Here is a 27,790-nt window from a genome sequence, read left to right as displayed (position 1 = left end):
ACACTCCACACTAGTTGGTGGCGGTGATGCACCATTCGTTGTTTGCCGACCGCCAATAAAACACCAGAAGAAGAAAAAACTTTCTGCTAGGAAACACGCCCTGGCTGAGCTAGGAGATGGAACTTTGCCTCAAACAAACCATCAGAATGGAGGTACATGTTTAACACATGTTTGGACATTAATATTGAGTTTATTTTGTTTATTTTAGTTTTTGGGTTGCTGTAACCATTGTTCCTTTGACCGTTTGTACAGTTTTCACGGTCTGATGGTTGACTTCATCAGAAGTAATTTCAGATGAACAGAAATAAAATCTCTGCACCAGCCCAGGCTCTCTCATCGCTTTCCCCTTCCTTCAGTCCCGGGACTGCTACAACCTGGTTCATTATCAAACAGCTCCAATCATGTTTAAAGCTAGTCAGCACTTATTGCCACCTAATATTCAGAAGCTCTTCAGCCAGAGTGATGAGGGATATAATTTATGAAGGACTAAACATTTTAAAACGCCTAGGGTCAAGGACGTAATTTTCACTTTAGAAGTGGGGGGCACGGGGGGGGGGGGGGGGGGGGGGGGGATCTTTACAGTAGACTCTAATGGGAAACAGACTTCAACACAAACGGTTTTCCGCTTGGTCCTAGAGCTCAACCAGTGTCAATTTAATATAGCGTAATATTGTTTTTGGATGGTAAAACGTGCAGGGGTCAAAACTTGACTTTGGAAAGAGTGGGGGGGACCGGTCCCCCCCCCCCCCCCCCCCCCCAAAATTACGTCCATGCCTAGGGTAAGAACCACTAAAAGGAGTTTCTGTGTATCAGCATGTGGTGTGAAACTGGAATGGGCTGCAGGAAATACACAAACTGTCCAAATAAACAAAATTAAATCACTATAAAAATGATAATGGATATGAAAACAAGGTTCTCTGAGGTTCTGGAAACTGTCATTATTATTATTTTGCTGTTGTTGATGTTATCATTGTTATTATTACTACTATCACTAGTACCATAAAATGTTAATACAAAATGCTCTCATTAGTAGCTGCATATGTATATAAATATGTATGTATAGTATAGACGGTAATTTGTGAGACAAGGGGGTGGGATTGAATAAGCGCTTGTTTCTTACTCCCTTTGGACAAAGACTTCTTTTTATTGGTATATATTTCCTCTTCTATGTTCATAGATTTTTAAAAATATTTTGTCTTATGTTCAAATGAACATTTCAATCAATCAAGTGGTGGATACAAACTATAAACAAAGGAAATCATAAAACAGAAATCTGAGAGGAAAATACTTTTTCACTGGATATCCAGTAATTCAGCTCATCGTTCTGTGGTATGTTTCTGTACGTGTTCTACTCCCACCCTGACCCATGACTTCAGCTAAACAGACTGGGCCAACATTCGTCTTGGCGTCGGTTTCACAGCAGCTGATCAAACAGCCTAAGAAAGTCAAAACAATCAGACCCAGTTGCACAACTGCTGAGCTCCATTTTTGTGGCCCCACAAGCAAACGGAAACAGGATGCTGGTCTGTTTCCGTTTCAGCTCAGGAGTTGTGTGTGGAGCAGCTTTCCAGTCATCTGCCAGCTTCAGGTTTAGCCTTCAGAAAGCAACAACTGTAAGTTCACTTTACTGCTGCGCTGACTTCAGGGGTTTGTAGGAGAAATGCTCGGCTGTGATTTTAGATTTTTAAGTATGCTTTACATGTGACGGTCCTTCCCTGAACATGCTGCTATCTGCAAAAGCTCAAAGGACAATTTATCATACAAGAATGATGAATGAAATGAACCAGTGCTGCTGTTGGTTTCAGAGAGGATGCAGTAAGAGATGGGGGGAGTGGGGGGGTCACACACCAAAAGACAGAAATAAAAGGACCCTTCATTAGATTTTCATCACTTGTAAAACCTGTTAATCCATCTATCCTTTAGCCAGTCACCCCATTGATCAAGAATTATTTAGTCCTGTTTAAAACAGGCATAAAAATCAAGGTGAAAAGAAAGAACTAGAGTAAAATCAAGGTAAATCTAGCTGAATAAACTTGGTGCATGTTCAATCCGTTGCTAAAAGATTAATCCACTAAAATCCAAGCAAACACAATGATAAAATCATAAATCGTTTAGCTTATAGACAAAAGTGGAGATTTGGGGATTGTTGAACAGAACGGAGAAGGAGAACAATAACAATCAGAAATCACTGCAGCATAAAGCTTTGAGCCAGCTTCAGTCGCAGATCTCAGTTTTATAAGTGAGAAGAACTCCAAATGTCACAGGAGCCAGCGAACGGGCGTTGGTGAGACGTTTTCTCCATCCTTTCTTCGTGTCAGCACATTAGCTTCTGCATTTAGAACCAGCTGAAGATGTATCAGAGAAACCTCAGAACATCCAGATAACAAGGACTTATAGTGATCAGACCTAGAAGTAAGAAATGCATAAATCCATTTTTGAGCATCACAGCAAAATTATTTCTGGTTTTAGCGATGATGCATGGGTTAGGAGAAAGCTCTGAGTTCTAGTGGTTTCCAGTTACTTCCTCTTACAGATCATGGAGGCTACTGTGCTCACTGACCTTCAAAGCAGCAGAAATGTTTCTGTAACCTTCTCTGGTTTTGTTCCACAGACAATATTGTCTCAGAGGTCTACAGACAATTTATTTGAGTCAAGCTTGACGTGTGCTCTGACATGAACTTATATCAATCAAATCAAAGATACTTTATTAATCCCAGAGGGAAATTAGAGTTGCAGTACACACAGTTCAGAGATCAGACATACATGGGCAAGACACATGACAAGAATTGGTGACTGTGGTCATTCACAACCCGAGTCGCGCTACCTTAATAGAGATCAGAGGGTTACATGAGGATTGGTTCAGGTGGAGGGAAAAAAAGGCACTTGAGTTACCCTCCAGCAGGAGGGCAGCTTTGCTCTGCAAAAAAACACCTCACAGATATGCAACAGACTTCAGACAACACAACATAACATGAGACTCCAATAGGAGGGGGGGGGGGGGGGATCTGGGATCCTGTTTCCCCCAGCGAGAGCAGCCACCTACAGCGCTCAGCCACTGTAACCACAGGTGGGTGGGAGATCTTGGGAGAAGCAAGGAGCACATTGACTCCTGTGGGTTGATGACCTCGCCAGGCTGAAGTTCACCAATCCAAAGGCGGGGGGTGGGGGGTGTAGGTCGGGTTTTCACAGCATCTGTCTGCATTCCTTCGTGGGGGTTTGTTGCTAGCCGCTCAAGGCTACCAGCGTGCCAGATTTGGATAACAAGACTTTGTTTGGGTCAGGCTGAGATAATTTTCCTCTCTGCCTTCAGTCTTTAAACTGATCTTTTCCAGTCCTTCAGTGAAGCCAATTTTGGGTTTTTAAACCTGTCCATACCGTCCGGTGACTCTCTCCTAGATTACATCCATTTTGCGCACTAATACCGCGCACTAATACCGGTATCGCAGCTAGAACATTGTCCAGCTTACGATTCACCTCGAGTAACGTCCCAGTCTGAGAAGTCTCCACACGAACGGTGCTTTCCGTGTGTGCAGGTCGCCCTCCAATCGCTCCCGTCTTCCCAAATTTCCAGAAAACCAGATATCCTCCCACTCCATTCAGGAGAAATCCAGTGATCATCAGGCCGAATATCCACCCGTCTTCGACATCCTCAATGGACAGCTGGGAGAGGCATATGCTGGGAGAGTGTCTGCCTTTCTAAATCCTGCTCAGTCAGCAGTATTTACCACAGCGGGACTCCAAATAAGCTACAGAAACATCTCAAGGATGACCAGTGGAAACAGAAAGCAGCTTGGCTCAGTTTTGAGCTTCATGGGAAAGGCGAAAGAAACAATGGGAAAGGCGAAAGAAAGAAAGAAAAAAAGAAAGAAAGAAAGAAAGAAAGAAAGAAATGATATTTTATGTAGCACCTTTTAAGATAAAAATCAAGAGGCCCTTCACAAAAACAAAAATTTAAATGTAAAAAAGAATTTAAAAAATCATTAAAAATATTTTTAAAATTAGATAAAAAATAGTGATTAAAAATGTAAGGAAAGGGAGAGAGAAAATGAATAGGAAAGAGGGAAATCAGTGGATCCCGGGAAAGGCAGAATAAGGTAGAAAGGCAGAATAAGGAGAGGATGCTGAAGAAGTTCACGCAAAAGCCAGCTTGAACAAGTACGTTTTCAGCTGCTTTTAATACTTATGTACATGTGATTTCTCAGTGTTTTTATTTTAAACTTATTTAGCAAAAATTGGTAAAAAAGATAAGCTTTTTTTTTCACAATTTCATTTCTGGGGTTTTAGGTGTAGAATTTAGTCCATTTTGGAACAAGGGGGTCAGAGATGCTGTCAAGATGAACAAAGTCTTTTTGGCCTGTGGGACTCCAGAGGCAGCTGATGGGTTGTCAGCAGTCAGCGGAATGTGGCTCAGCTGGTCGCGGAGGCAAAAACGCGTGGGAGGAGTTCTGTGACTCCATGGAACAAGACTTCCGAACGGCTTCAAGGAGATTCTGGTCCACCATCTGGCGCCTCAGCACGGGAAAGCAGTGCGCCAACAACACTGTTTATAGTGGGGACAGTGTGCTGCTGACCTCTACTCTGGACGTTGTGTATTGGTGGGCGGAATACTTTCAAGACCTCCTCAATCCCTTTCAGTGAGAAAGCAGACTCTGGGGACTTTGGGTTAGGCTCTCCAGTCTCTGGGACCAAGGTCACTCAGGTTGTCAAAAAGCTCCTTGGTGGCAAGGCTCCCGGGGGTGGATGAGATCTCCCCAGAGTTCCTTGAGGCTCTGGATGTTGTAGGGCTTTGTTGAGGTGGTTTGGGAATCTGATTAGGATGCCTCCTGGATTCCTCCCTGGTGAGGTTTTTGGGCACGTCCAACCGGGAGGCGATCTAAAGGGAGACCCAGGACAGTGTCCTTCCACTGGCTAGGGAACGCCTCGGGATTCCCTCGAAAGAGCTGGCCCAAGCGGCTGTGGAGAGGGAAGCCCGGCCCTCTCAGCTTAGGCTACTGCCCCCGCGACCCGACTCCAGATAAGTGGAAGAAAATGGATGGATGGAACAAAGCTGTAACATATTGAAATGTGGAAAAACTGATAAGCTTTCTGATGGCATTGTAGCTATAATCTGATAGCAGTGAGTACTTGTGTTATCTTTCTTAATAATGAGCCCAGGAGAAGCATATTGAAGGTAAAAACAATAACTGGGCTAAGCACAGGACCTTGGGGAACGCCTCGAGTAAGCTGAGTATATGAGGCTTCTGTGTTGGAAACGTGACGGTGGTCAAAGATATGAGTTTATCTAGGTCTGTGGTAAAAATGGCAATAATAAAATATTGTTTCCACCATTTTGTTTATCTTTTTCACAGACTGTATGACTGGATTAAAACCATGGATAGGGACAACATCCAGGCTGAGATAAGTTTGTTGTCTGACATGGAGGTGGAGAATGAGAGAAATGCTGGGGGAGTTCACCAACATCACAACTCCGATTACAATCTCAGTGTTGTTAAAAAATGTGGACACACAGCTAAGAGCTTCTGCTTCATGGTAGCCACTACCCTTGTCTTCTTCATCACTGGTAAGAGGGAAGTGTAGAGTAAAAAAAAATCTGCATTTTCTTTTTCCGTCAGCTTTTTGCTGACTTAAAAATGTTTTTGCACAGAAATCTCTTTTAATGTGACCTAAAGATTTGTGAATTCAATCTGTGCCTTGTGGCTGAATCTCTGTCTGCTTCTGAACCGTAAAGTCTTCTTTTTGCTAAGTAGAGACCACTGATTCTTCCAGGGTTATTGGTTGGCTACACGGCTCATCGGAGAAAAGAGACTTCTCCTGTCTGCTCTGCTTCTGTTCTTCCCTTTGAACGAGCCGTTGCCCCTGAGACCGGTGCTGCTCCTCTGATGGACTGGGACAAAGTCAAAAGTCTCCTCAACCAAAGACTCACAGCTGCCAAAATAGAAACGGCCTTCAGGTGAACATAACGTCCTCCTAATCTCTTCGTATCTCTTTGTTTTAGTTTTACTCTGCAGAGGTAAAACTGTTCTTGATGTTCTGTTCCAGTGAGTTTTCTAAACCGAGCCACCGAGCTGGTTCTCCTGAAGATGACTATCTAGGGAACAAGGTGCTCCAGAGGTTTAAAGACTACGGCATGAACACCTGGAATGATGAGCACTTTGTTAAGGTTCAGGACCCTCCAGCATCTGGCTCTAATAGAATCATCTACAAGAACGATCCAGAGGAGCGTCCGAAGGGCTTCTTGTCTTACAGCGGCAACGGATCGGTGAAGGTTCGTCCCAGATTCAGCTACTGGGAGGAAAATGGAAGAAGTGAAACAAAGGCCTAGTCCACACGTAGCCGTTTTTTTTTTAAAACGAATATCCGCCCCTCCAAAAACTTGCATCCACACCACCTCGTTTAAAAAAGAAACTGTCCACACGTACCCGGATAAATACGTTGTTAAGGACATGCCAGACCTGTAGGCGGCAGTACTTCCCCCGTTCTTAACCTCGTCCTTCGTCTGTGGTCTTCCGCAAGGAGCAGTAATTCCGCTTGCAAAAACAAACAAGCAAAAAGCGCTTGGACAACTAATAAAGCGAGCGCAGCTCTGAGGGCATCCATGCTGTCGGCCAGTGTAAACACAGGTCGCACACGTGATGTCAGCATTTTTCGGTCGCGGAAAGTGACGTTGCGGACCTTAAAACTCCGGTTTTGTCTGTCCACACGCAGACACCCAAAACGGAGAAAACGCAGATCTTCACTTTGGCCGGAGTTTTTAAAAAGATCCGTTTTCGTGTGAAAAAACTCCGTTTTCGTGTGGATGACAGGCCAAAACGTAGAAAAATATCTACCTTTTGGCAGATCCCCGGCTACGTGTGGACAGGGCCTAAGTGTCACGATCTGCCCTTGCCTTCCTGACTGTGTCTCTCTCCTGCCCTGATTAGTCCTTATTGTTCTCACCTGCCCCTCGTTAACCTGCCCATGTGTTCCTGATCTTCCCCAGTGTATTTATACCTCCCGTCTTGTACCAGTCTTCGTCGGATCATTGTATGTGCGTGTGCTTGTTTTGTCCTGTCGCTCCCGTTCCACCATTAAAACCATTTTTATTTTTCATCCGTGCCTGCTCTCCTGCCTCCTGAACTCTCCACCACACGTGGCCCATCATCTCCACACCCGCAACATGACACAAAGAGCCGCTAACCGAGTTCTTGTTGTGTGTTCAGGGTGCAGCGCTGTACGCTTGTTATGGACAGGAGAGTGACTTTAGGTTACTGAGGGACAAGAACATCAACATGAACGGCAGAGTCATGCTGGTCAGAGCTGGAAAGATCAGCTTTGCTGAGAAGGTCAGTGCTTTAAAAACAGGAAAAAACTGAATGTAAAGTTCTTTGTCAAATTGACATGAAGTATTTTTCTAAAAGCAGATGAATTTAGTTTAGAAAGAAACATTTTTGTTCTGAGTTTATGTAGTTCGACCACCTGCTGTTTACAGGTGGCCAATGCTGCTAAAGTGAACGCCTCGGCCGTGTTGATCTACCCCGACCCCGCTGATTACTCTATTGGAGAGACCACGGACCTCTATGGACATGTGAGTGGGGCAAATTCTACTGGTGATGTGTCCAGTTTATTAGGTACTTTTACGTGTTTATAGACGCAGTAATTGTGCCCATTAGAACGGTGCAGATTCTAAATGAATTAATCTTCTAGTTGTTGGAAGATTGTGCTGGTCTTTTTTAAAATGAACACCAGGTTCATCCATAAGGGTGTTCGTAAACTCTTTTGACATCAGGATGCTCCAAGTCACTGAAGAATGATAGATCTTCCTTTGGTGTAAGCACTGCGTTAGCTGTTTATAGAGCGCTGCTAACCACAAGGATCTACAATAGGGCTAGATGTGTTTTCATGCATTTGGTAGCCACTGACTGTGGAAGTCGTCCCACTTAAAAAGATGAAAGAGGTTTGTAGTTTCATCATAGGCACACTTCAGCTGTGAGAGACAGAATGTAAAAAAGTCCAGGAAATCACATTATATCACTTTTAGAAAAATTATTTGTATATTGGTGCAGAAAACAAATATTTGGTCAATAAAAAAAGTTCACCTCAATACTTTGTAGTATAACCTTGGTTTGCAATGACAGAAGCCAGACTTCACCAGGTTTGCATCACTGGTCGAAACAGTACGTTCATTCATCTCTGCTTAAAGCAACTCACTTGGTGAGAGATCATCAGGGATCATCAGAGAAATGTCAAGTTGGTATTAGAGCTCCCTCTGCTGACTCTTAAGACCAACTGTGGTAACTCTTTACAATAAGGGTCCCTTTATTAATGTTACTTAGTGCAATATTAAGCAGTAATAAACAAAGAGTCCCTTCATTAAAGTTCCCAGTATTAAGTGTCCTTAAGGTTAGGACAAAGAGTTAATTGGAAGGTTGTGGGTTTGATCCCGGCAGAGAATGCGGCTGTTGTAAGTAGTAGTAAGTACATTTTATTTGTATAGCACTCATCAGACAGAATCACAAAGTACTTCACATAGATCAAAACAAAATAAAACAAAGTCATAAAATCACAATGATCTCAAAACAGAAATAGATTAACATCAGAATAACATACTCATAAAATTATAAAATTTCATAAACAGAGAATGATTACAAATTTGAGTTAAAAATAAGAAAATAAAACATTTAGGTAAAAGCAGCTTGAAATAAAAGGGTCTTTAGCTGTTTTTAAGGAAAAAGGAAGATCATTCCAAAGTCGGGGTGCAACAGTCTGAAAGGCGCGATCACCTCGACTTTTATATCTCGTCTTTGGAACTTCTAGAAGGTTCTGGTGTGTGGACCTGAGGGCTCGGGTTGGAGCATAAGGCTTTAACAGTTCAGTAATACAGGGAGGAGCTTGACCACGTAGAGCAAAGTTATAGTGAGGATTCTAAAATTAACTTTAAAGTGAACGGGTAACCAGTGCAGAGACATCAAAATAGGAGTGATGTCTTTTGAACGTTCTTGCTGTATTTGTCTTCAAATTCCATTTTTGGTTCTTATCTGTGTTTTAAAAAAGAACCAAAAATGGAACAGGAGTGATGTGTGCTCTTCTGTTTGCTCCAGTTAGGAGCCTCGCTGCAGAGTTCTGGACCAACTGAAGGCGGTCAAGGGCTTTTTGTCAACAATAAGGGTTCTGTTAACAATGTTCTGTTGCTGTTGCTCGAAACCACATATTAAATATATACAAACAAAATTGGCAAAGAGCATTGGCGTCTTGGGTAAAATAAAACATTTACTGAACCAAGAATCATTGTATATTCTGTTTTCATCACTGGTAATGCCATACTTGAATTACTGTGTGGAAGTTTTGGGGAAACACATACCTGAGTAATCTACAATCACTGTCCATACTGCATAAACGAGCAATAAGGATAGTATATAATGTGGGATATAGGGAACACACAACAACACAGTTTTTAAAATTACAAGTGTTAAAATTTATTGATTTGATAAAGTTTGAAACCGCAGTAATTATGTTAGAAATAAATGACTTCCATGTAATATACAGAAAATGTTCAATGATAAAGACGATGGGTACAATTTAAGAGGGACACTAAACTTCAAAAATGCTGTGGCTGCATGGTGGCGCAGTGGTGAGCACTGCTGCCTCGCAGCACGAAGGTCGCAGGTTCGAAACTCGGCTGCGACCTTTCTGCGTGGAGTTGCGTTTTCTCCCCATGCATGCGTGGGTTTCCTCCGGGTACTCCGGTTTCCTCCACAGATCACAACATGCCCTATAGGTTAGAAATTTTAAGTCGCTTTGGATAAAAGCATCTGCTAAATAAATAAACATAAAATAAACATAAAAAACAGAGTTCGGGCAACAAAGATGAATATGTGTACATATGTGGGTTTGAATTATGGAACAATCTGAGTGAAGATTTGAAAAAATGTGTAAAGGTAAATCAATTTAAGAAGAGCTACAAGAAACATCTATTGGATAATTATGATGATGAGTTGGGTTAGATGGAATAATACAAGAAGTTGATTGTTGAGGATGTTTAATCTATTTGTTACTCTGTATTATTGTTATTTTTATATACCTATGTTTCTTAATTTTAAAATTTTGTTGAGATAAATTGAATAAGAATAAGGGGGTAGGAATGTACAAGTTTTACTTCTAACTTCTCCTTTTCGGACTTTATTTGATTGCTTTTGTGTCGTGTTGTATAAAAAATGTTTATTACGTTAGTTCGAAATAAAGGTCAAGTCGAGAGTGTGTTACAGTAATCTAGACGGGAGGAGATAAAGGCATGGATAACTATTTCAAGTTCATGTTTTCAAATCAAATCAAATCAAAGCTTTATTTATAAAGCGCCTTCCGCAACCCTGTCAGGAAGCCCAAGGCGCTGAACACTGTACCGTACAAAGTCAAATAAAGTGAATAAATCAGAAAATAAAAAGCAATTCAAATTACAGATAACAAATTACAAAAAAGGTGAAACATTCTAGTAGAAGACAAATGTGTAAAACAAGGGAAAAATTGAACCAGTGAAAACTGTGAGATAAAATCAACATAAATGATGGCCTAACTCAAATACATTCAGGGAACGCCAAGCGGAGGAGGTGTGTTTTTAGGCGGCTCTTGAAGACTGGCAGAGATGGGGACAGCCTAACTGAGGGTGGCAACTGGTTCCGTAGTGACGGTGCTAGTACTGAGAAAGCCCGGTCCCCGCGAGTACGACACCTAGAACAAATACATGTTTTGACACCAACCTTCACAGTTTGGAGATATTTCCTAAGTGATAAAAACTGTTTTGAACCAATGTTTTTGAGTGGCCTTCAAGAGACATTAATTGGTCAAAAACACCACCCAAATTCCTTAAGTCCGTCTGGACGGCAGAGGATAAATGACCAAGTTTTAGACTAATTAGGGGATTTCCTGCTGGTGGTGGTCGGAGGGACCGGTGGTGTGCTGAAAAGCCTCACCTCGGTCAGTGTGCCCCAGGGCAGCTGTGGCTACATAGTAGCTCATCACCATTAGCATGTGAATGGATGAATGATACACTTGTAAACAGTCCTCTGACTCTGAAAGGCCCTATAAAAATGCGGGTCATTTATAATTTATATGGTTAAGCAGTTGTTAGTACTTTATTAAACTGTTTATAAATGCCTAATAATGCACTAACATGCCTAATAATGTATTAAGTAACGTTAATAACAGAACCCTTATTGTTACCAAAACTGATTTATTCACAAAACATTGATTTTAAACTTTTAACTTCACATAATTCACTGTAGTTGCATTTTATAAGTATATTAAAAATTTGGAAGGGCCTGCAAAAAGTGTTTTGAATGAGTAGCTGTGTCCAGAATTTTGACTGGTACTGTACAAATAATGGCTTTAAAGTTTGCTGCTCATTTTCACATCTAAGATGTAGTCGCCTACAGGTCCACCTGGGTTCTGGTGATCCCTACACCCCAGGCTTTCCCTCCATCAATCACACCCAGTTCCCTCCTGTGGAGCCTTCAGGACTGCCAAACATCCCAGCTCAGACCATCACCAGCGCTATGGCAACCAAAATTCTGTGGTAAAGCTCTAATCAAACATTTATCCTGCTCTCTGATTTCAGAATCAGTTGTGTAGCATTATGTTTATGTTCATGTTTATGTATTTAGCAGACACTTTTGTCCAAAGCGACTTACAAGTGATAATCGGCATGTTGCCCTTGAGGCTAACAATAACAACAACAAGGAGTGGACAGTAGAGAGGGGGGACGGGTGCAGGGAGGGTGCTAGTTAAGAAGATGCTCTCTGAAGAGCAGGGTCTTCAGGAGTTTCTTGAAAATTGAAAAGGAAGCCGCTGTTCTGGTAGTGCTTGGAAGGTCATTCCACATTTGTGGAACGATGCATGAGAAGAGTCTGGATTGTCCTGAGCGTGGTGTAGGCACTGCTAGCCGACGATCCTGTGATGACCGGAGCGGCCGGGCCGAGACGTAAGCCTTTGCAAGAGGATTCAGGTAGATGGGAGCCGTACCATCTTGAACTTTGTATGCTAGTGTTAGCAATTTGAATTTGATGCGTGCTGCTAGCGGTAGCCAGTGGAGCTCAATGAACAGAGGGGTGACGTGTGCTCTTTTTGGCTGATTGAAGACCAGACGCGCCGCTGCGTTCTGGACCATTTGAAGAGGTCTCACAGTACAGCCTGGAAGACCAGTTAGAAGGGCATTGCAGTAATCGAGGCGGGAGATGACAGTAGATTGTACCAGGAGCTGGGTGGCATGTTGTGTTAGGTATGGTCTGATCTTTCTTATACAGCATATACGATCTTTCGTTATACAGCGCAAAGCGGCATTATCAAGCAACAGAGGCAACATAATCTTTAAAGATCAGGTGTTCATCAATCAAAACACCTAGATTTCGAACTGCCTTTGAAGGAGCCAGAGATAGGAAGCCATTTTGGATTGAGATATTGTGCTGTATGGATGGTTTTGCTGGGATAACAAGTAGTTCAGTTTTAAAGAGGTTGAGTTGGAGACGGTGGGATTTCATCCATTTTGATATGTCAGAGAGACAGTTTGATATTCGTGCAGAGACAGTGTGGTCGTCCGGTGGAAATGACAGATAGAGCTGGGTGTCGTCTGCATAGCAGTGGTAGGAGAAGCCATGTGATCGAATGATCTCACCCAGTGAGGTGGTGTATATGGCAAAGAGAAGAGGTCCTAGTACAGAGCCCTGGGGGACTCCTGTGGCAAGATGGTGCACGGTAGAGGATTGTCCAAGCCAAGATACACTGAATGATCGTCCTGTGAGGTACGATTCAAACCAGGCGTGTGCTTTCTCTGTGAGGCCCGTGCTAGAGAGTGTGGACAAAAGGAAGTCATGGTTGACAGTGTCAAATGCAGCCGATAAGTCGAGCAGGATAAGCACTGAGGATTTGGCAGTCGCGCTAGCTTCTTTTAAGGATTCCATCACTGCTAACAGAACAGTTTCAGTGGAGTGGCCCTTTTTGAACCCAGATTGGTAAGGGTCAAGCAGACAGTTTTGTGAGAGGTATTCTGTAATCTGCTTGAAAGCCACCCCTTCAATGATTTTGGACAGAAAAGGGAGAAGAGAGATAGGTCTGTAGTTCTCCACATGATTTGGAGGAAGAGATGTTTTTTTTAGCAGCGATTTAACCTGAGCATGCTTGAGAGAGGTGGGAAATGTACCAGATGTCAGTGAAGCGTTGATTACATGTGTGACTGCTGCGGCTACTGTAGGAGCAATAGCTTGGAGCAGCATAGTCAGAATGGGGTCAAGTGGGCATGTAGGAGGGTGGCTGCACGTGAGAAGCTTGGACGCACAGTTCTGAGTGAGAGGGGAAAAAGAGGAAAATGAAGCAGTAGGGCTTGAGATGGTTGGGCTAGAAGGGGTTTGTGGTAGCGAATGTTCAGGAGTGGCCAGTTGAGTAAACTGTTTGCTTATAGCTGCCACTTTGTCAGTGAAGAATGAGGCAAAGATGTCTGCTGATAGATTGTTGGTAGGAGGTGGAGGGGTGAGCAGAGTTTTGAATGTTGAAAATAGTTTCTGAGAGTCAGTAGAGCTGAGAATTTTGTCAGTGTAGAAAGCTTTCTTTGCATCAGTGATGCTGGCAGAGAATGAGGACAGTAATTCATGAAATTTCAATAGATCACCAGGATCTTTTGTTTTGCACCATTTTCGTTCCGCAGCTCTACGATTGGTGCGTTGAGACCAGAGGGTATCATTTAGCCAAGGGTGTGACTGAGAGGATCTAGCAGGTCTAGTGGCTAAAGGGCACAAGTTGTTAAGACAAGAGCAGAGTGTGGAGCAGAGTGACTCGGTGGCATCATTCACTTCATAAGCAGAGAATGTGCTGGGAGATGGAAGAGTGGAGGCAACAAGAGAGGAGAAGTGGTTGGGTGCCAGATTGCGGAGGTTGCAGCGGAATGAGACCATTGGGGAGGAAGCAGTGGACCTCCGTTGTAGAGTCGTGCTGAAATGGATGAAGTAATGATCGGAGAGATGCAGCGGTGTGACAGAGATTGTGTCTATGACACAGTTTCTGGTGAAAATGAGGTCAAGTGCTTTTCCAGCTTTGTGAGTTGGAGGACTTTGTACTAGTTTTAGATCAAATGATGACATTAGTGACAGGAAGCTGGGATTGTCCAGGTGAATATTCATGTCTCCAAGGACCATTGTGGGACAGTCGTGCTCAGGAATGGAGGAGAGCAGGGGGTCGAGTTTATCAAGAAAGTCTCTTGAGTTGACCTGGTTGTCGATATATGACAACCAAAAAGAATTTTTTCGGTACAGGCATGGTATTCAAAGGAGTTGTATTTAGTGATGGGTAGCCACTGACTGTATATCCATTTGTTGGAAATTAACATGCCCGTTCCACCACCTCGGCCAGATGCACGAGAAGTGTGGGAGAAAGTGTGGTTAACTGAGAGAGCAGATGGGGTAGCATTGTCACATGGTTTGATCCAGGTCTCGGTAAGAGCCAGTGCATCGAGTGACAGGTGGTTTTTATATATGCAGTAATGAAGTCTGCTTTGTTTACAGCTGATTGGCAGTTCCAAAATCCCATAGACAGGTGGGTGTCTTCGAGGGGAGCTGGTTTTAGCGAGCGGAAGTTTTGAAGGTTGCGAAAGCAGTTTGCTGTGTGTGACCTTCCTCTGAAGCCAGTAATCACTGGTATAGGATAACGGCACATTTTGCAAGGTGTCGATGGAGCAGCGTCTGGGTCGAGTTTGTTTGCTCTGTGTACCTGCTCTGTGGACATGCGCAGGTAGACATGTATGTCTTTACCATGGAGTGTCTTCACACCGGAAGGGCTAAGACACAAGGGCTGACGCTTCCGCTGACGCATCAGTTATGCCACCAAACTTATGCTGTGCTACTAGTTGGAAACAGGTGTTCATGCAGCTGCTGATTGCAATGGTTGGGACCTAGATCACCTGATGAGTGTTTTCAGGGAGGGGAGAAACAGCTCGTTCACGACCCCTGATTGCACTTATTGTTTTCAGTTTGCCCAAACCGGAGCTACTAGACAACAGGATTACTCACAGATGAGTTTCCTTCTCTTTCCCAATGGAAGATAGTGCAAAGCAAAAGTTTAAGAAGACAAAAACAAGCACAGACAGACACTCAAGGCCCTTCAGTGCAGATTCAAGTCTGTTTGAAAGCATTGTCGTTGTCGGTCTGCTTGTGACAGGAAGCTTGGTGGTCAGAGTCTTCCTGAAGGATGGGAAGGTTTCCACAAATTGGGAAATGAGAATGACACGATCAGTGTGGAGGTCAACAACTTTCTAACTGAGAAGAAGATCAACAACGTGTTTGGGGTCGTCAAAGGTTTAGTGGATGCAGGTAAAATGAATCAGAATCAGAATGAAGTTCTAATTTAACAAGAGAGACAAGAGTTTGCTGAGTTCAGTGTGAATGATGGCATCTTCTCCCTGGGTTCAGACCGATACGTGGTTATCGGTGCCCAGAGGGACGCGTGGGGTCCAGGCTTCGCTGCATCAACCGTTGGTACCAGCGTCCTGGTGGAACTGGCGCGTTCGGTCTCAGACATGGTGGAGCATGGTACGCATCAGCTGGGTTTAATGTCAGATGGAACAAAATGTTAAGCAACTTCTTGTTTTCATGGAAACAAACACCTTCTCACTGTTTGACAGATGGGTTTAAGCCAAGGAGGAGCATCGTGTTTGCCAGCTGGAGTGCAGGAGAATACGGAAGTGTTGGCGCCACCGAGTGGTTGGAGGTTAGAATCTTTAAAGTTGGACCTTTTCTCAGTGACCACCTGTAGAACTCCAAAGCAGACTTTAAGAGTTACTGATGTGTTATTTTCTATCGTAGGGATATTTATCTTCTCTGGGTATGAAAGCTTTCTCCTACATCAACCTGGACGGCATTGTGACAGGTACTCACTGTGACGGTTTTACACCAGCTTCAGATTCAGTTCAACATCTAGAAAACATGAAATATTAACATCACGTTGTATAATTTTACAAATAAGTTATTTATTTTCAGGTCGGAATGGATTTAAAGTAGCAGCCAGTCCTTTGATGCACACACTGATTGAAAAAGCCTTGAATGAGGTAAATCCTGAGTAAAAGTTTCGTCTTAAGCCGGGCGTACACTGTGCGACCTTTTCACTCGTAGCACTCAGCTTCAGCTCAAACTGTACGACTTCCTCGCAGGGCAGATCTCACGAGTCATGTGCTCACACTGTACGACCCAGTTCTCGGTTGTGACCTAACTGCTCACACTGTACGTCTGGTAGCAACACGTAAGCCCTAAAAATTTGCTAAAAATAGCAGTTTTTACTCAACACGTCAGACTTTTTTGTCTTGTCTTGCCTGTTGTCCTTCGGGAGTGCTGCAGGAGGACACACAGGGATTTATGGGGGTTGGATGAGGAAAACGAAATAAAGAAAGTAAATCTGTGTTTTGTGATCAGTTTCATTTGACATGAACACGTCAAACACGCCTTCTTGACAATCTTTGTGAGTAAAAAAACGTGTAGAAATAAAAACGAACAACGTGTGTTATTAGGGAAATAGCGGGCGAGCGGTGTTGATGCAGGATTGCGCATGCGCCATGAGCGGTTCTGATACATTTTGGGTCGCAGCTGCTCGCAGCGCCGCTTCAACAGTGCGATACCCTCACGAGGGACGAGCAAAATATTAAACACGCCAGAAGTCCGTGCAAGCTCACGATTGATCGGTAGCTGGTCACGTGGTGTTAATCGCCTCTCGTAACCCCCTGTACACTACACGACCGCTCGGCGCAAAACTCGCCCCGATCTCGTGGATTCTCGCACGAGTGGAAAATCGGCTCAAAAAAGTGAAAAAGTCGCACAGTGTACACCCGGCTTTATTGATCCCTTTTTATCGGTGTGAGACAAATATGAGAAATTATTTTGCAGGTTTACTACGAGGATAAGTCTCTTTCTTCTCAATTTGCAAAAAGCGACTGGGAGTCAAATATGTGAGTCTGAAATGAAACGGTCACAAACTTGTCTTCGTACTTCTGGAGCCACATCTGACATGTTTAGTTCATTCTTTGGGGCTTTATTCTTTTCTGTTACAGTTTGGAGCCAATGCAGATGGATAACACTGCCTATCCTTTCCTTGCCTTTTCTGGAATTCCCTCAATGTCGTTCCGATTCACCTCAGGCAGATCGGTAAGTCGTTCATTCTCCACGTAAAATATTTATTTACTGATCGGTCTGAAGATTGTTCTTTGTTTCCTCCCCAGAGCTATCAATACTTGGGGACGTTGTTGGACACCCAAGAGAAACTGAACGCTGCTACGTCCAGTCAGGTTCCTCAGCTGGCTGCAGCCGCCGGTCGGTTTGCAGGTTCTATAGCGCTGAGGCTGGTCCATGACCATCTGCTGCAGATGAACCTGAGGAAGTACGACAAGGTCATCCGCTTTAATGTGGCGAAGATCAATGCAAAGATAAAGGCTGTTCAAAAGGTGAGTCGAGCTCTTTCAAGCCAGGATTTACTTCAATTTAAAAAGGATTTAAATGTTTCCATAGTTTTGGTCTCAGGAAAGAGATCAGTGTAACAGCAAGCCAAAGATTTGGATGGAACCACACCACAGTAATGAGCTAACTCACCTGTAATAGAAAAAGCAGACATCCACTTAGAGCTAGGCTTTGGAGCCATGCTCATCAGTGAAAATCTGGTGATTGACTCTTTGCACCATAGCCTCAAATAGTTTTAGCCCATTATAACCATCAGAGCTCATCTTCGTGTGGGCCTACTTCAAGCAGGAGGAGATATCAGCGTCATTCGAGACATGAGTTGGGTTGCCATGAGGTTGTGGGTTTGAATCCTGACAGAACAGACTGGTCTCTATAATGTGCAACATCACTTTACAGGCTGGTAAAGAGCTGTGGCCAGAGTTAAAGGTTGAATATAGAACATGAACACCAAAGCGACATCTAGAAGAGGTTGTAGTTGCAAAAACTGATCAATGTTTTCAGCTGTCGGGATACCAGGTTCGTTGTTGATATGTGAAATATTTTATTTGGGTCCATCTGTTGTAGGCTTCACCTAAACTCTCTCTGATTTTCAATCTTTGATAATCGTTGTTCTACTGAGACGGATAACAACATCTTCTGGGAGCAGCTGCATGACTTGCTGAGTCAGCCATTTTCCACAGTGCCATCCTTTCTGTGCTAAGCATTGTTCAGAAACCTGGAATGGTGCCATCTATTGGCTGGTAGATGTAAACATGAACCCAGTGTTGTGCCCATCAAAATAAATATGTTCTAATTATAATATAGCTTTTAAAGGAAATACTGTAGCTTAATTCTGCACAGCTCTAAACCCCCCATGGAGGTTTCGTTTTTATCAAAATGGTTTTTATTAGATTGTTCCATTATGGAACTTCCATATTCCACCTTTAAACTTGCAGTTTTGGCTTGTTTTTAGCACCCCCTAGAGTCCATTATTACATCACTGTTGTAAAAGCAAAAGTGAAACCCATTTCCTGGCTGTGAGTTTATCTTTTAACAGCTTACCATGCAAATTTTTTGTATTTTTAAAACATTTTCTTGAGCCAGTATGTGCTAAATGACCCTTTACAGGGTTAATGAAATGTCACTCAGACCCCCACCAGCCTCTGTGGCCAGATTATTGCACTTGCAACTTCAGAGTGGCACCTCCTGTTGGATTTAGTAAAAGTGGAACTGAAATACGTGGCTGCAGTCTGGTTCCAGCATGTTTCCTGCTGGAACCCTAACCCTTTTAGATCATGAACACAGCTGAATTGTTATATTTAATGGTGAGTCACTCCTGTAGACACTAATGAAGGCTGAGGAGACATTTCAGCTATTAGATAAGGTGTTAAAAAGGCACAGCAAGGAGATAAGTTTCACTTTTGGTTTTGGTGTTTCTTGATGACTCTTGCTTCTTATCTGTGGAGCTCTATCACTTCTGACTGGAATATGGGAGAGTCAAGTTTATAAACTGTAGCTGTCTATTGCTGTTTAACAAGCTGAAACTATGTGCAAATATTCCTCTTCCCTACCTCCTGGGGAGTCATTACCTTGGCCAGCCAGCTCTATGCTTCCTTATGGGAAGCAATGGATCTGGGAAATCTCCCCCTGAGAATTCAAACTGAGCCAATCAGTGCTAAGCAGCGTATGTCAGTCGCACACCCAGACGCTGGGTTTCTCAAAAACATGGCGACTGAATCGGAGTTCACTGCGGCTCTTTCCTCTGTTCTAAATTACTTGAATGTCTTTAAAACCACAACAAGAAGAAAGCGTTAAAAGCCTTTCTTCTAAAAAAAGATGTTTGCGCCGTCGCCAGACGCCATTTTTACGTCTAAAAAACTACAGAGTCACACGGCACATTCGGCATTTCCGCCTTTTTTCTGATTGGTTATTTTTGAGCTGGCTAGTCCCGCCCCTCATGGGCCTCTCTGCTTGTGAGTAACCAGACTAGTCTCTGTGTAGAACAGAGGACGAGTCTGGCAGGCCAGGCTAGGGAGTCATCGGAGTCATTAGGTTCTATTGTGTGTTGATTAGAAGCAGGAGGGCATAACTTTGATGTCAGCATCTATAGTAAGCGCTTTGGGGAGCTTAAGTTTCCTCCCCTTCTGGTCGGCTTACGGGTCCCTGGAAGAAAATAAAATGAAAAGTCAATGGAGCAATAAAAGCTATTTTCTAATTTGCTTTGCCTTATGCTCTGAATCACACAGATGTTGCGCATCAATTTAAATTAAAAGATCGATGTGTATTTCGGCTATGTCTGTCACATACTTTAAGATTTATTAGCTTGTAAAAATTCATAATTAAAATGAGAACAAATCAGATGTACAGGACGTTGCTGCAGAATCTCTTTACCCCACTGTAGCTGCTAGCTACCACATGGCCAGATCTATAGTGGTTTTCTCCACGTGTAATACTCCCGTCGTCCTGGAGGAAAGATTCAACGATCACTAAACCAATCTTATCCTCACCTCCCTGTGCGGTTCAATGACATCAGTTTGGTGACACAAACATTTCCTATACGTCTTTTGTATAACTTTTTTTATGTTTTATGCTTGTTGGTGTGCAGCACTTTGGTTGGCCATGTGTTGTTTGAAGTAGTATGGTAGATAGTTATTTTTTTCACAAGAAGCAGGCATTAAAAAAGCAGCAGCATTTTATGAAATCTCCTACTCTCCAAGCCCGTTAAAAGTAAAGAATAAAAATAAACTGTATGTCTGTTTTTATGTAAACAACAGCTGCCAGTCACACTCCATTGCCCTCCTATAAATCAGTTTTTCAAGTGACCAATAAAATAAGGACCAATAGGTTTCTAGTACCCGCCGCCAAACAGTCAAAACGTATTTGTGAGTGCAGAGTAGGGCTGGCTTTGCAAGGGCGTACCTACAGTTGAACGCTCAGAACTTCTTTCCGTTGTTTTTGTGTCATTCATTTTATTTGTAAGCTGCAACAATACCATAATATACCAAACACTTAAGAACAAACTTCTTGTTTATTACATATCAATTCAAAACCAATGAACATAAAAAAATACGAACAAACCCTCTGTGGCTGCCCCTTGTTCAAAACCCACCTATCCCACCCCTTCCCAGTGCCCACCAATCAGTACATCCCACTGGATTTGGCCCGTAGTCTCTTAAGGTTACCTGTGAAGTCCATTGAAGATGCCGTGGTAAGTTGCATTGTCGATTTTCGCTGATGATATTATTCATATAGAGCTCTGGACCCCACGTGACTCTCAGTAGATGCCATTTTGGCAGGAAAAAAAGGTAAACAAACACGGATGTAACCATGAACGTGAATGGGATCCGCTTGGATTTTACTTCGTCGGAGTTTACTTCACACTTTAAAACCGAAGAAATCGTTTTATATAGTCAGAAATTAATTAGACTAAACATCTCCGACCCTTACCGTGCTCCTGGGATTCTTTTTAAAAATGCCAGAAGCTGTCGGAGCGGACTTCTTACCGGACCTGGCCGGGGAACCCCTTGGGATTCCCCTGGCCGGAGGAGCTGGGGAGAGGTCAGGGCCTCTCGACGCTACTGGCCCCGCAACCCGACTCCGGATAAGCGGATGAAAATGGATGGATGGATGGACAAATAACAGATTTATATGTAAGTAGTTTAAATAGAGTGCTGTGAATGTATAAACTGAACACCAAGAGAAATCACTAGTTTGATTTTTTTTTCCGTGAATAAAATAAATATGTCAGGTAGGAGCGTCTCAGGATCTGTCTGAGATCTGCCTCGGTGAGACAGATAATAGCAATCCAAAGTGCTTTTTATGTGTGATCTGACAATTGATCAACCATTGCTTAAAAATTAAATACAGCTTAGCCGGTTAATTGCTGTGATCATAAAACACGGAAACGGCAGCACGCAGAAATCACGAGGCAACGTTTTACGTGATGTTTACTTGTTGCTATGAGTAATAAGACAGAAAAAGCCACGCCAAAATAAGTTTAGGAAGCCCACTAAGAATCGTAATAAAAGCATTTAAAATAAACACCATACCCAGTTGAGGAAATGTTGGTTTAAGTACCTGATATGAAGCGGTCGCTGCATAAGCAAAAACCTTTACTCTCGGGATCCCACAGTTTCATTTTAGTCCGGTCACTAGCGCGTTTTATTACAGTGATCCAACGTTTGCGGCGCTCCGGATCTTGGGGAATCCTGTAGATGGCTCATTCCTTATGTCGTCCGTGTCTGTTCTGCATCCTGGGGCACAACAGGAATCTACCATATTTCCTGTTTTATTGAGTTTTCTGACAATAACAAATAGCCCAGCTGCCGGCTTCTGCCTGCCTAATGGCGCAGTTTCGATTTGAACTGTTGCATGCCGGGAAACGTGACGTCAACTCCCGGAGCTCTATAGGCAATGTTCATAATATACAGACCTGCACAAAATTGTTGGTGTTCTTTGGTTAATAAAAGAAAAACACACAATGGTCACAGAAATAACTTGAATCTCGTCGTCGTCTTCCTCCACTTATACGGGTCCGGGTCGCGGGGGCAGCATCCCAACTAGGGAGCTCCAGACCGTCCTCTCCCTGGCCACCTCCACCAGCTCCTCCGGCAGGACCCCAAGGCGTTCCTGGACCAGATTGGAGATGTAACCTCTCCAACGTGTCCTGGCTCGACCCGGGGGCCTCCTGCCGGCAGGACATGCCCGAAACACCTCCTTGGGGAGGCGTCCAGGAGGCATTCTAACCAGATGCCCAAACCACATCAACTGGCTCCTTTCAATCCAGAGGAGCAGCGGTTCTACTCCGAGTCCCTCCCGAATGTCCGAGCTCCTCACCCTATCTCTAAGGCTGAGCCCGGCCACCCTACGGAGGAAACTCATTTCGGCCGCTTGTATCCGCGATCTCGTTCTTTCGGTCATTACCCAAAGCTCATGACCATAGGTGAGGATTGGGACGTAGATCGACCGGTAAATCGAGAGCCTGGCTTTCTGGCTCAGCTCCCTCTTCACCACGACAGATCGGCTCAGCGTCCGCATCACTGCAGACGCCAAACCAATCCGCCTGTCGATCTCCCAATCCCTCCTACCCTCACTTGTGAACAAGACCCCGAGATACTTAAACTCCTCCACTTGAGGTAGGACCTCTCCCCCGACCTGGAGTTGGCAAGCCTCCCTTTCGCGGTCGGTAACTTGAATCTGACAATAATAATAATAAAGAAAAATTCTATGAAATGTAATCAGTGAACGTCAGATATTGCTTTTCAACCATGCTTCAACTGAATTATTTAAAAAATAAAGTCATGGAACAGGCCTGGACAAGATGGTAGTCCTAGACTGAAAATAATGTGACCAAAGAGGCATGTTAATTCAAAGTGTGTCCACTAATTAACATCACAGGTGTCTGAAATCCTGCAATCAGTAGGTGGGCTTTCATAGGGCTCCAGGTAGTCACTGTGTTGTTTGGTGACATGGCGTGTACCACACTCAACATGGAGCAGAGGAGGCGAAGGAAAGAATTGTCTCAGAAGATACAAAAAAAAAATATCATAGACAATGAATATTTAGAAAAACATTTGATCTATGATGTGTCTGTGTGTACTTCCTCAGCTGTTGCCAAATGCCCTGACCCTACAGTGGCTGGTGTTAGCAGCAGCCTCCTTCAGTCGTGCCTCTCGTATCCTGGAAACAAACATCCAGAACAGTAACCTGGATGACATCAAGATGTGTCGTATCATCAATGACCAGATCATGATGGTAAGCTCTATAAAACTCCAGGATTACTCTTAATTTGTTCATGCCCCATAGGGTAGATTGTTTTGTTCCTTGAAGATACAATAAAATACTTTTTCTAGAGCTTTTTTTTTGGCCATATTTCTTGAAATACTCTTCGTATACCAATGACAACCAATAAATTATTATTATATAATTATTTTGCATCTGAAATGAAAAATTGTTGAAAAACTTCATCCAATTATTGTGAGCTGCCCTCTGACCATCCCTTCTGCCTCTGTCCACAAACAGGGCAGTCTCAGCTTGGAGCAGCTAAACAGGAAACTAGGCCAGAGCCGGGCTCTGTGTGTGTGTGTGTGGGGGGGGGGGGGTGGGGGGTGGGGGGGGGGGGGCATCTGGGAGGTTCAGGGCAGGCTCTGGAAGTTTTGACTTGTTCAGGGTATCCGCGGGTCCTTAAAAAGTCTTAAATTAGCTTTTCCAAATTTAAGGCCTTAAAAATCCTTAAAAATTACAAATAATCCTTAAATACAGTTTCCAGAGGTCTTAAATGACCAAAGACCCAATAAACAAACTTCTTTTATTTCTATAAAATTTTCGTGAATTTCTAGTTAGTGTTCAGCATTTTTGTGTATGATGTTGCCGTAAACTGAACCGTACACGTTCAGTTGGTTGTGAAAGGGGGATATTTTTAGATGAGCACGTTAGCTGGTTAAGCTAGTGGGAGCTTGAGCCATGGGGAAGGGCAAGTTTAATGGTAACTGGATGGCTAATCCCATGATTGCGGCGTGGTTAGCACCGGTTCCAGGCAATAGCTGGAAATTATAGCTTAAATGATAAATGACCCGCACTTGTATAGCATCTGTCAGAGGAAGGACTCCAAAGTGCTTTACACTACAGTGTATCATCGATCCATTCACACACACATTCACACACTGGTGGTGATGAGCTACGATGTAGAGGCGAGGCTGCCGAGCACAGGCGCCAGCGGTCCCTCCGACCACCACCAGCAGGCAAGGTGGGTTAAGTGTCTTGCCCAAGGACACAACAGCAGAATTCTCTGTCCGGAGCTGGGATCGAACCTGCAACCTTCCGATTACTGGACAAACCGCTCAACCTGTTGAGCCACTGCTGCCCTGCTTAAATAGCTTAAATTTGGTCAAAGTGGCCTTAAAAAAGGTCTTAAAAAGTCTTAAATTTGGCTCCCTTAAACCTGCAGATACCCTGTTGTTGCTCATGGGGTTTTCCCAGATTATTGGTGGCACTGAGCTGCTGGAATTTTAAAGTTACAAATAAACCAAGAAAGCTAAAAACTGCCATGTTTTTCATCATAAAACGCCACACCATATTAGCTGACACACCAAATTGTTGTACAGTCACTTAGGTGTATTGTGTTAGGAATTATGGCCAAAAAGGTAAGCCAGCTTTGTTAACACGGCTGTTTTGCGGTACTGGTTTTGTCCGGTGTTGTATCATTTTCCACGACCATCAGATAAAATCTGTGACTAGGGAGCCTGAAGGAAAGGGGCTGACCTTTGATTTGCTCTTTTTCAAATGTAGCTTGCCTGAATGGCTTTTTCCAAGAACATCTACTGCACCTTTGACCATGCTCTGAGTATAAAATGATGTAAAACTGTTTGCTTTACCAGTCTAGTGACTTTTATAAAAAATGCATTATTTAAAACATAAATCTAAATTCCAGTCTTGTGTTTTGTAGGTGGAACGAAACTTCCTGTCTCCCTACGTTTCTGTAAGGGAGATTCCGTTCCGTCACATCCTGCTGGGTGTAGGCTCACACACCCTCAAAGCTCTCCCAAACCACCTTGATGCTCTGAAGGCCGATAACTCCAAGGCCACAGCCGACCTGTTCTGGAGCCAGTTGGCCCTGGCGACTTTAACCATCCAGAGCAGTGCTAATTCACTAGCAGGGGACATCTGGTCTCTGGATAATGAAATCTAAAAGTGTGTCTTTCCCTCCTTGTGATTACTTTATTCTAAAGGCTTTTACCATTGTGATACAACTCTGACAATAAATATGATGGTCCGGCATGGCTGCTGGGATACCTCGCTCGCTGGGACCTGACCTGCCTGTTGCTCTTTCCCGCACTGAATCACGATAAGTGCAATTACAAAGATCAATATACTATTTTGGAAGTATTCCCTACCCGTGGATATATGTTTTGCTCCTGCTTCAAATTATTACCTCCATGTGGATACCTTAATAATCTGCTGACTTGTGTGCTTCCAAAGGGATTATGCAAGACTGTTGAAACCATAGACTGTTCTTCGGAGTGGGGTTCGTACCTCACCACTGTTGGCCTCTTCCTGGGGAACTGCACCTTCCCCTGTCGTCGGAGTCCCTTTAGGACGCCAGGTGGTCTCTGTACGGACCACTGAAAAGGAGGGATATGTAACAGAATGAAATGACTGTTTCCACCAAAAGTCATTTTCCCCCTGTCCTCTGACACAGAACTAGTCTGCATGAGATATGGCCTCAAGGTCTCATGCATTTGCTATAAACTGCTTTCTTTCCAGCTCAAGAGAAGAATGAAGAATGGACTCTCTCCTTTTAATAAATCAAAGAACTCTATTTTTAATAAAGCTAATCAAACAAAGTGTTAGTCAATAATACGATGTGACCAATCTGTGAAATCAAAATATTGATTACTTTATTATAATCCTATAGAATATATTAAGTAATAGGACTTTAAATGTTTCCACTAGGACTGATCTCACGTAGCGTTAAGACATGACACATTGCTTTTACTGATCCAATCAGAATCTGCCAGATCTGACGGAGGCGTGGTTTTGGTGGTGTTTGGTAAGTCTGTCATCTTTTCATTCGACCATAAGCCAAAACATCCAAAGTATAAAACTATGCCCATGTCATCTTTAACGCCAGTTCAAAGCGTTCTAGAGAAGTGTCGGAGTGACCAATCCGTAACTTTCGTCTTCAGCCGAAAGAACCAACGACAATCTGGATAAAATCTGTTGCTGTTCCAACTGCTGCAACGGTTCCTTTCAGAATAAAAGCTGAACCATCACGACCCAGTTTGGGTCTCGCTAGATGCCAACAAAACTGTCGTGACCCGGGAGTATCTCAAGACTGGTTGTCAGCTGCCGCGGCTGTTTCTACAGGCTTCGGCTCCACAAAGGTCAAGCTGGACCTTTACACCACCTGATCTAGACGGGGACTCCCGCTCAGGGTATGTAGACCGACAAATGGCGTCGAATGTGTTTATGAATCTCCTAACTAAAGCTTAGTGCGAAGACATCACCTTCATTTCCCATCAGAACTAATCGCTTCTTCGTATTTGCTGGTTCTGAACAACATTCCACACTACACCATTCTCCGTCTCATTCACCTTAGTTACACCATACATTTAGTTAAAGTTAGTCTAGTTTAAGTTGTTTAGTAATAAATCTTTAAACCTTTAAACTTGACTCTCTCTTCTGTTGTCTCTGAGTGAATACGAAGCTGTTATCTAATCCCTGCAATAAAAAGTTCCAATCTTCTAGTTAAAATAACCCAACAGAGCCAAAAGATTGATTTCATATTTCCTATGGAATCCTACGTCTTATGACTTATTAAATAACATGTAATTGAAATCATTACACAGTTCAATTCAAGTTTATTTATATAGCACCAAATCACGACAAGAGTCGTCTCAAGGCACTTCACGCAGTAAACATTTCAATACAGGTCAGTTCATTAAGCCAATCAGAAAAAAGTTTCCTATATAAGGAACCCAGCAGATTGCATCGAGTCACAGACTAGTGTCAGTGACTTTATAGCAACCCTCATACTAAGCAAGCATTTAGCGACAGTGGAGAGGAAAGCTCCCTTTTAACAGGAAGAAACCAATACCAGTGTAATGTCCATCACATGGACATATGGAGACAAACATACAACCAGCTACACACTCACACTTCGGGAAAATTCGGCGTCATAAATTAATCAAACATGCATGTTTCTTTTCCCGAGCACAGCCGCTGCTGCAGCTCACCGCTGCCCATGGGGATGGGTCAAATGCAGAGATGTGTAAATGCTCTGATTGGACTCATGGATTTTGATCCATGTGGAAGCCGTATGAAAACCGTTCTGCCTTCGGTGGGAAAGAGGCTTCTTGCGTGAGAAAAACACGGTAACTCTGAGCAGAATGGCTTCACAGGCAGGATTTGATGTTATTTTTGTTGCTGATCTGAACGGTTCAGAATCACCCTGTTTATGTAGGTTATCTGCAGCATTTAGGTTTTTATAACTTTTTTTGTACTTGAAATAGATCATCATGAAAACAAAACACTCCTCATAAAAATATTTAGCCTTGATTTGTTGTTAAAGCCCCAGTGTGTAATATTTTTACCTGTTTTCTATCAAATCCTGTTTCCAGTTCACAAACTTGCCCTTTATAATTCATATTTCTCACTAACATCAATTCTGAAATATTCCTCTCAGCTTGAAATTTTACATTTTTAAATACCTAAACTATGGTCGATTCTCCATGGTCATCCACCATCTTGAAATACAGTAGCTGTTTAGGGACATACAAGCTCAACATTACGCATTTGCACTATGACTGTAACCTGTGTAATGGTGTGAAAATTAATTTAAGATACCGTAAATCCTCTAA

At 43.2% G+C, this 27,790-nt stretch overlaps 1 protein-coding gene across 1 annotated transcript; it reads left to right on the top strand.

Moving 5' to 3' along the window:
- Window positions 1–1,500: 1,500 nt before the first annotated feature.
- On the top strand, window positions 1,501–26,598 carry LOC107384335 (transferrin receptor protein 1). The gene is made up of 17 exons (XM_015957556.3): window positions 1,501–1,613; window positions 5,349–5,560; window positions 5,767–5,950; window positions 6,040–6,265; window positions 7,200–7,322; window positions 7,469–7,564; window positions 11,406–11,545; window positions 15,172–15,323; window positions 15,423–15,542; window positions 15,635–15,720; window positions 15,816–15,879; window positions 15,990–16,057; window positions 16,887–16,948; window positions 17,051–17,144; window positions 17,219–17,440; window positions 23,040–23,186; window positions 24,877–26,598. The coding sequence occupies exons 2-17, from the start codon at window positions 5,371–5,373 to the stop codon at window positions 25,117–25,119; spliced, it is 2,217 nt and encodes a 738-aa protein (XP_015813042.1). The 5' UTR covers window positions 1,501–1,613; window positions 5,349–5,370; the 3' UTR covers window positions 25,120–26,598.
- The last annotated feature ends 1,192 nt before the right edge of the window (window positions 26,599–27,790 follow it).

The sequence above is a fragment of the Nothobranchius furzeri genome, chromosome 11 (genome assembly GCF_043380555.1).
Source record: "Nothobranchius furzeri strain GRZ-AD chromosome 11, NfurGRZ-RIMD1, whole genome shotgun sequence".
NCBI classification, from domain to species: domain Eukaryota; kingdom Metazoa; phylum Chordata; class Actinopteri; order Cyprinodontiformes; family Nothobranchiidae; genus Nothobranchius; species Nothobranchius furzeri.
This window is presented reverse-complemented; position numbering and strand designations above follow the sequence as displayed.

Coding starts and splice junctions, on each gene's coding strand:
- LOC107384335 (XM_015957556.3), top strand. CDS start 5,371: ATGGATAGGGACAACATCCAGGCTGAGATAAGTTTGTTGTCTGACATG. Junction 7,565..11,405: donor CCACGGACCTCTATGGACAT/GTGAGTGGGGCA, acceptor AGTCGCCTACAG/GTCCACCTGGGTTCTGGTGA. Junction 23,187..24,876: donor TCAATGACCAGATCATGATG/GTAAGCTCTATA, acceptor TGTGTTTTGTAG/GTGGAACGAAACTTCCTGTC.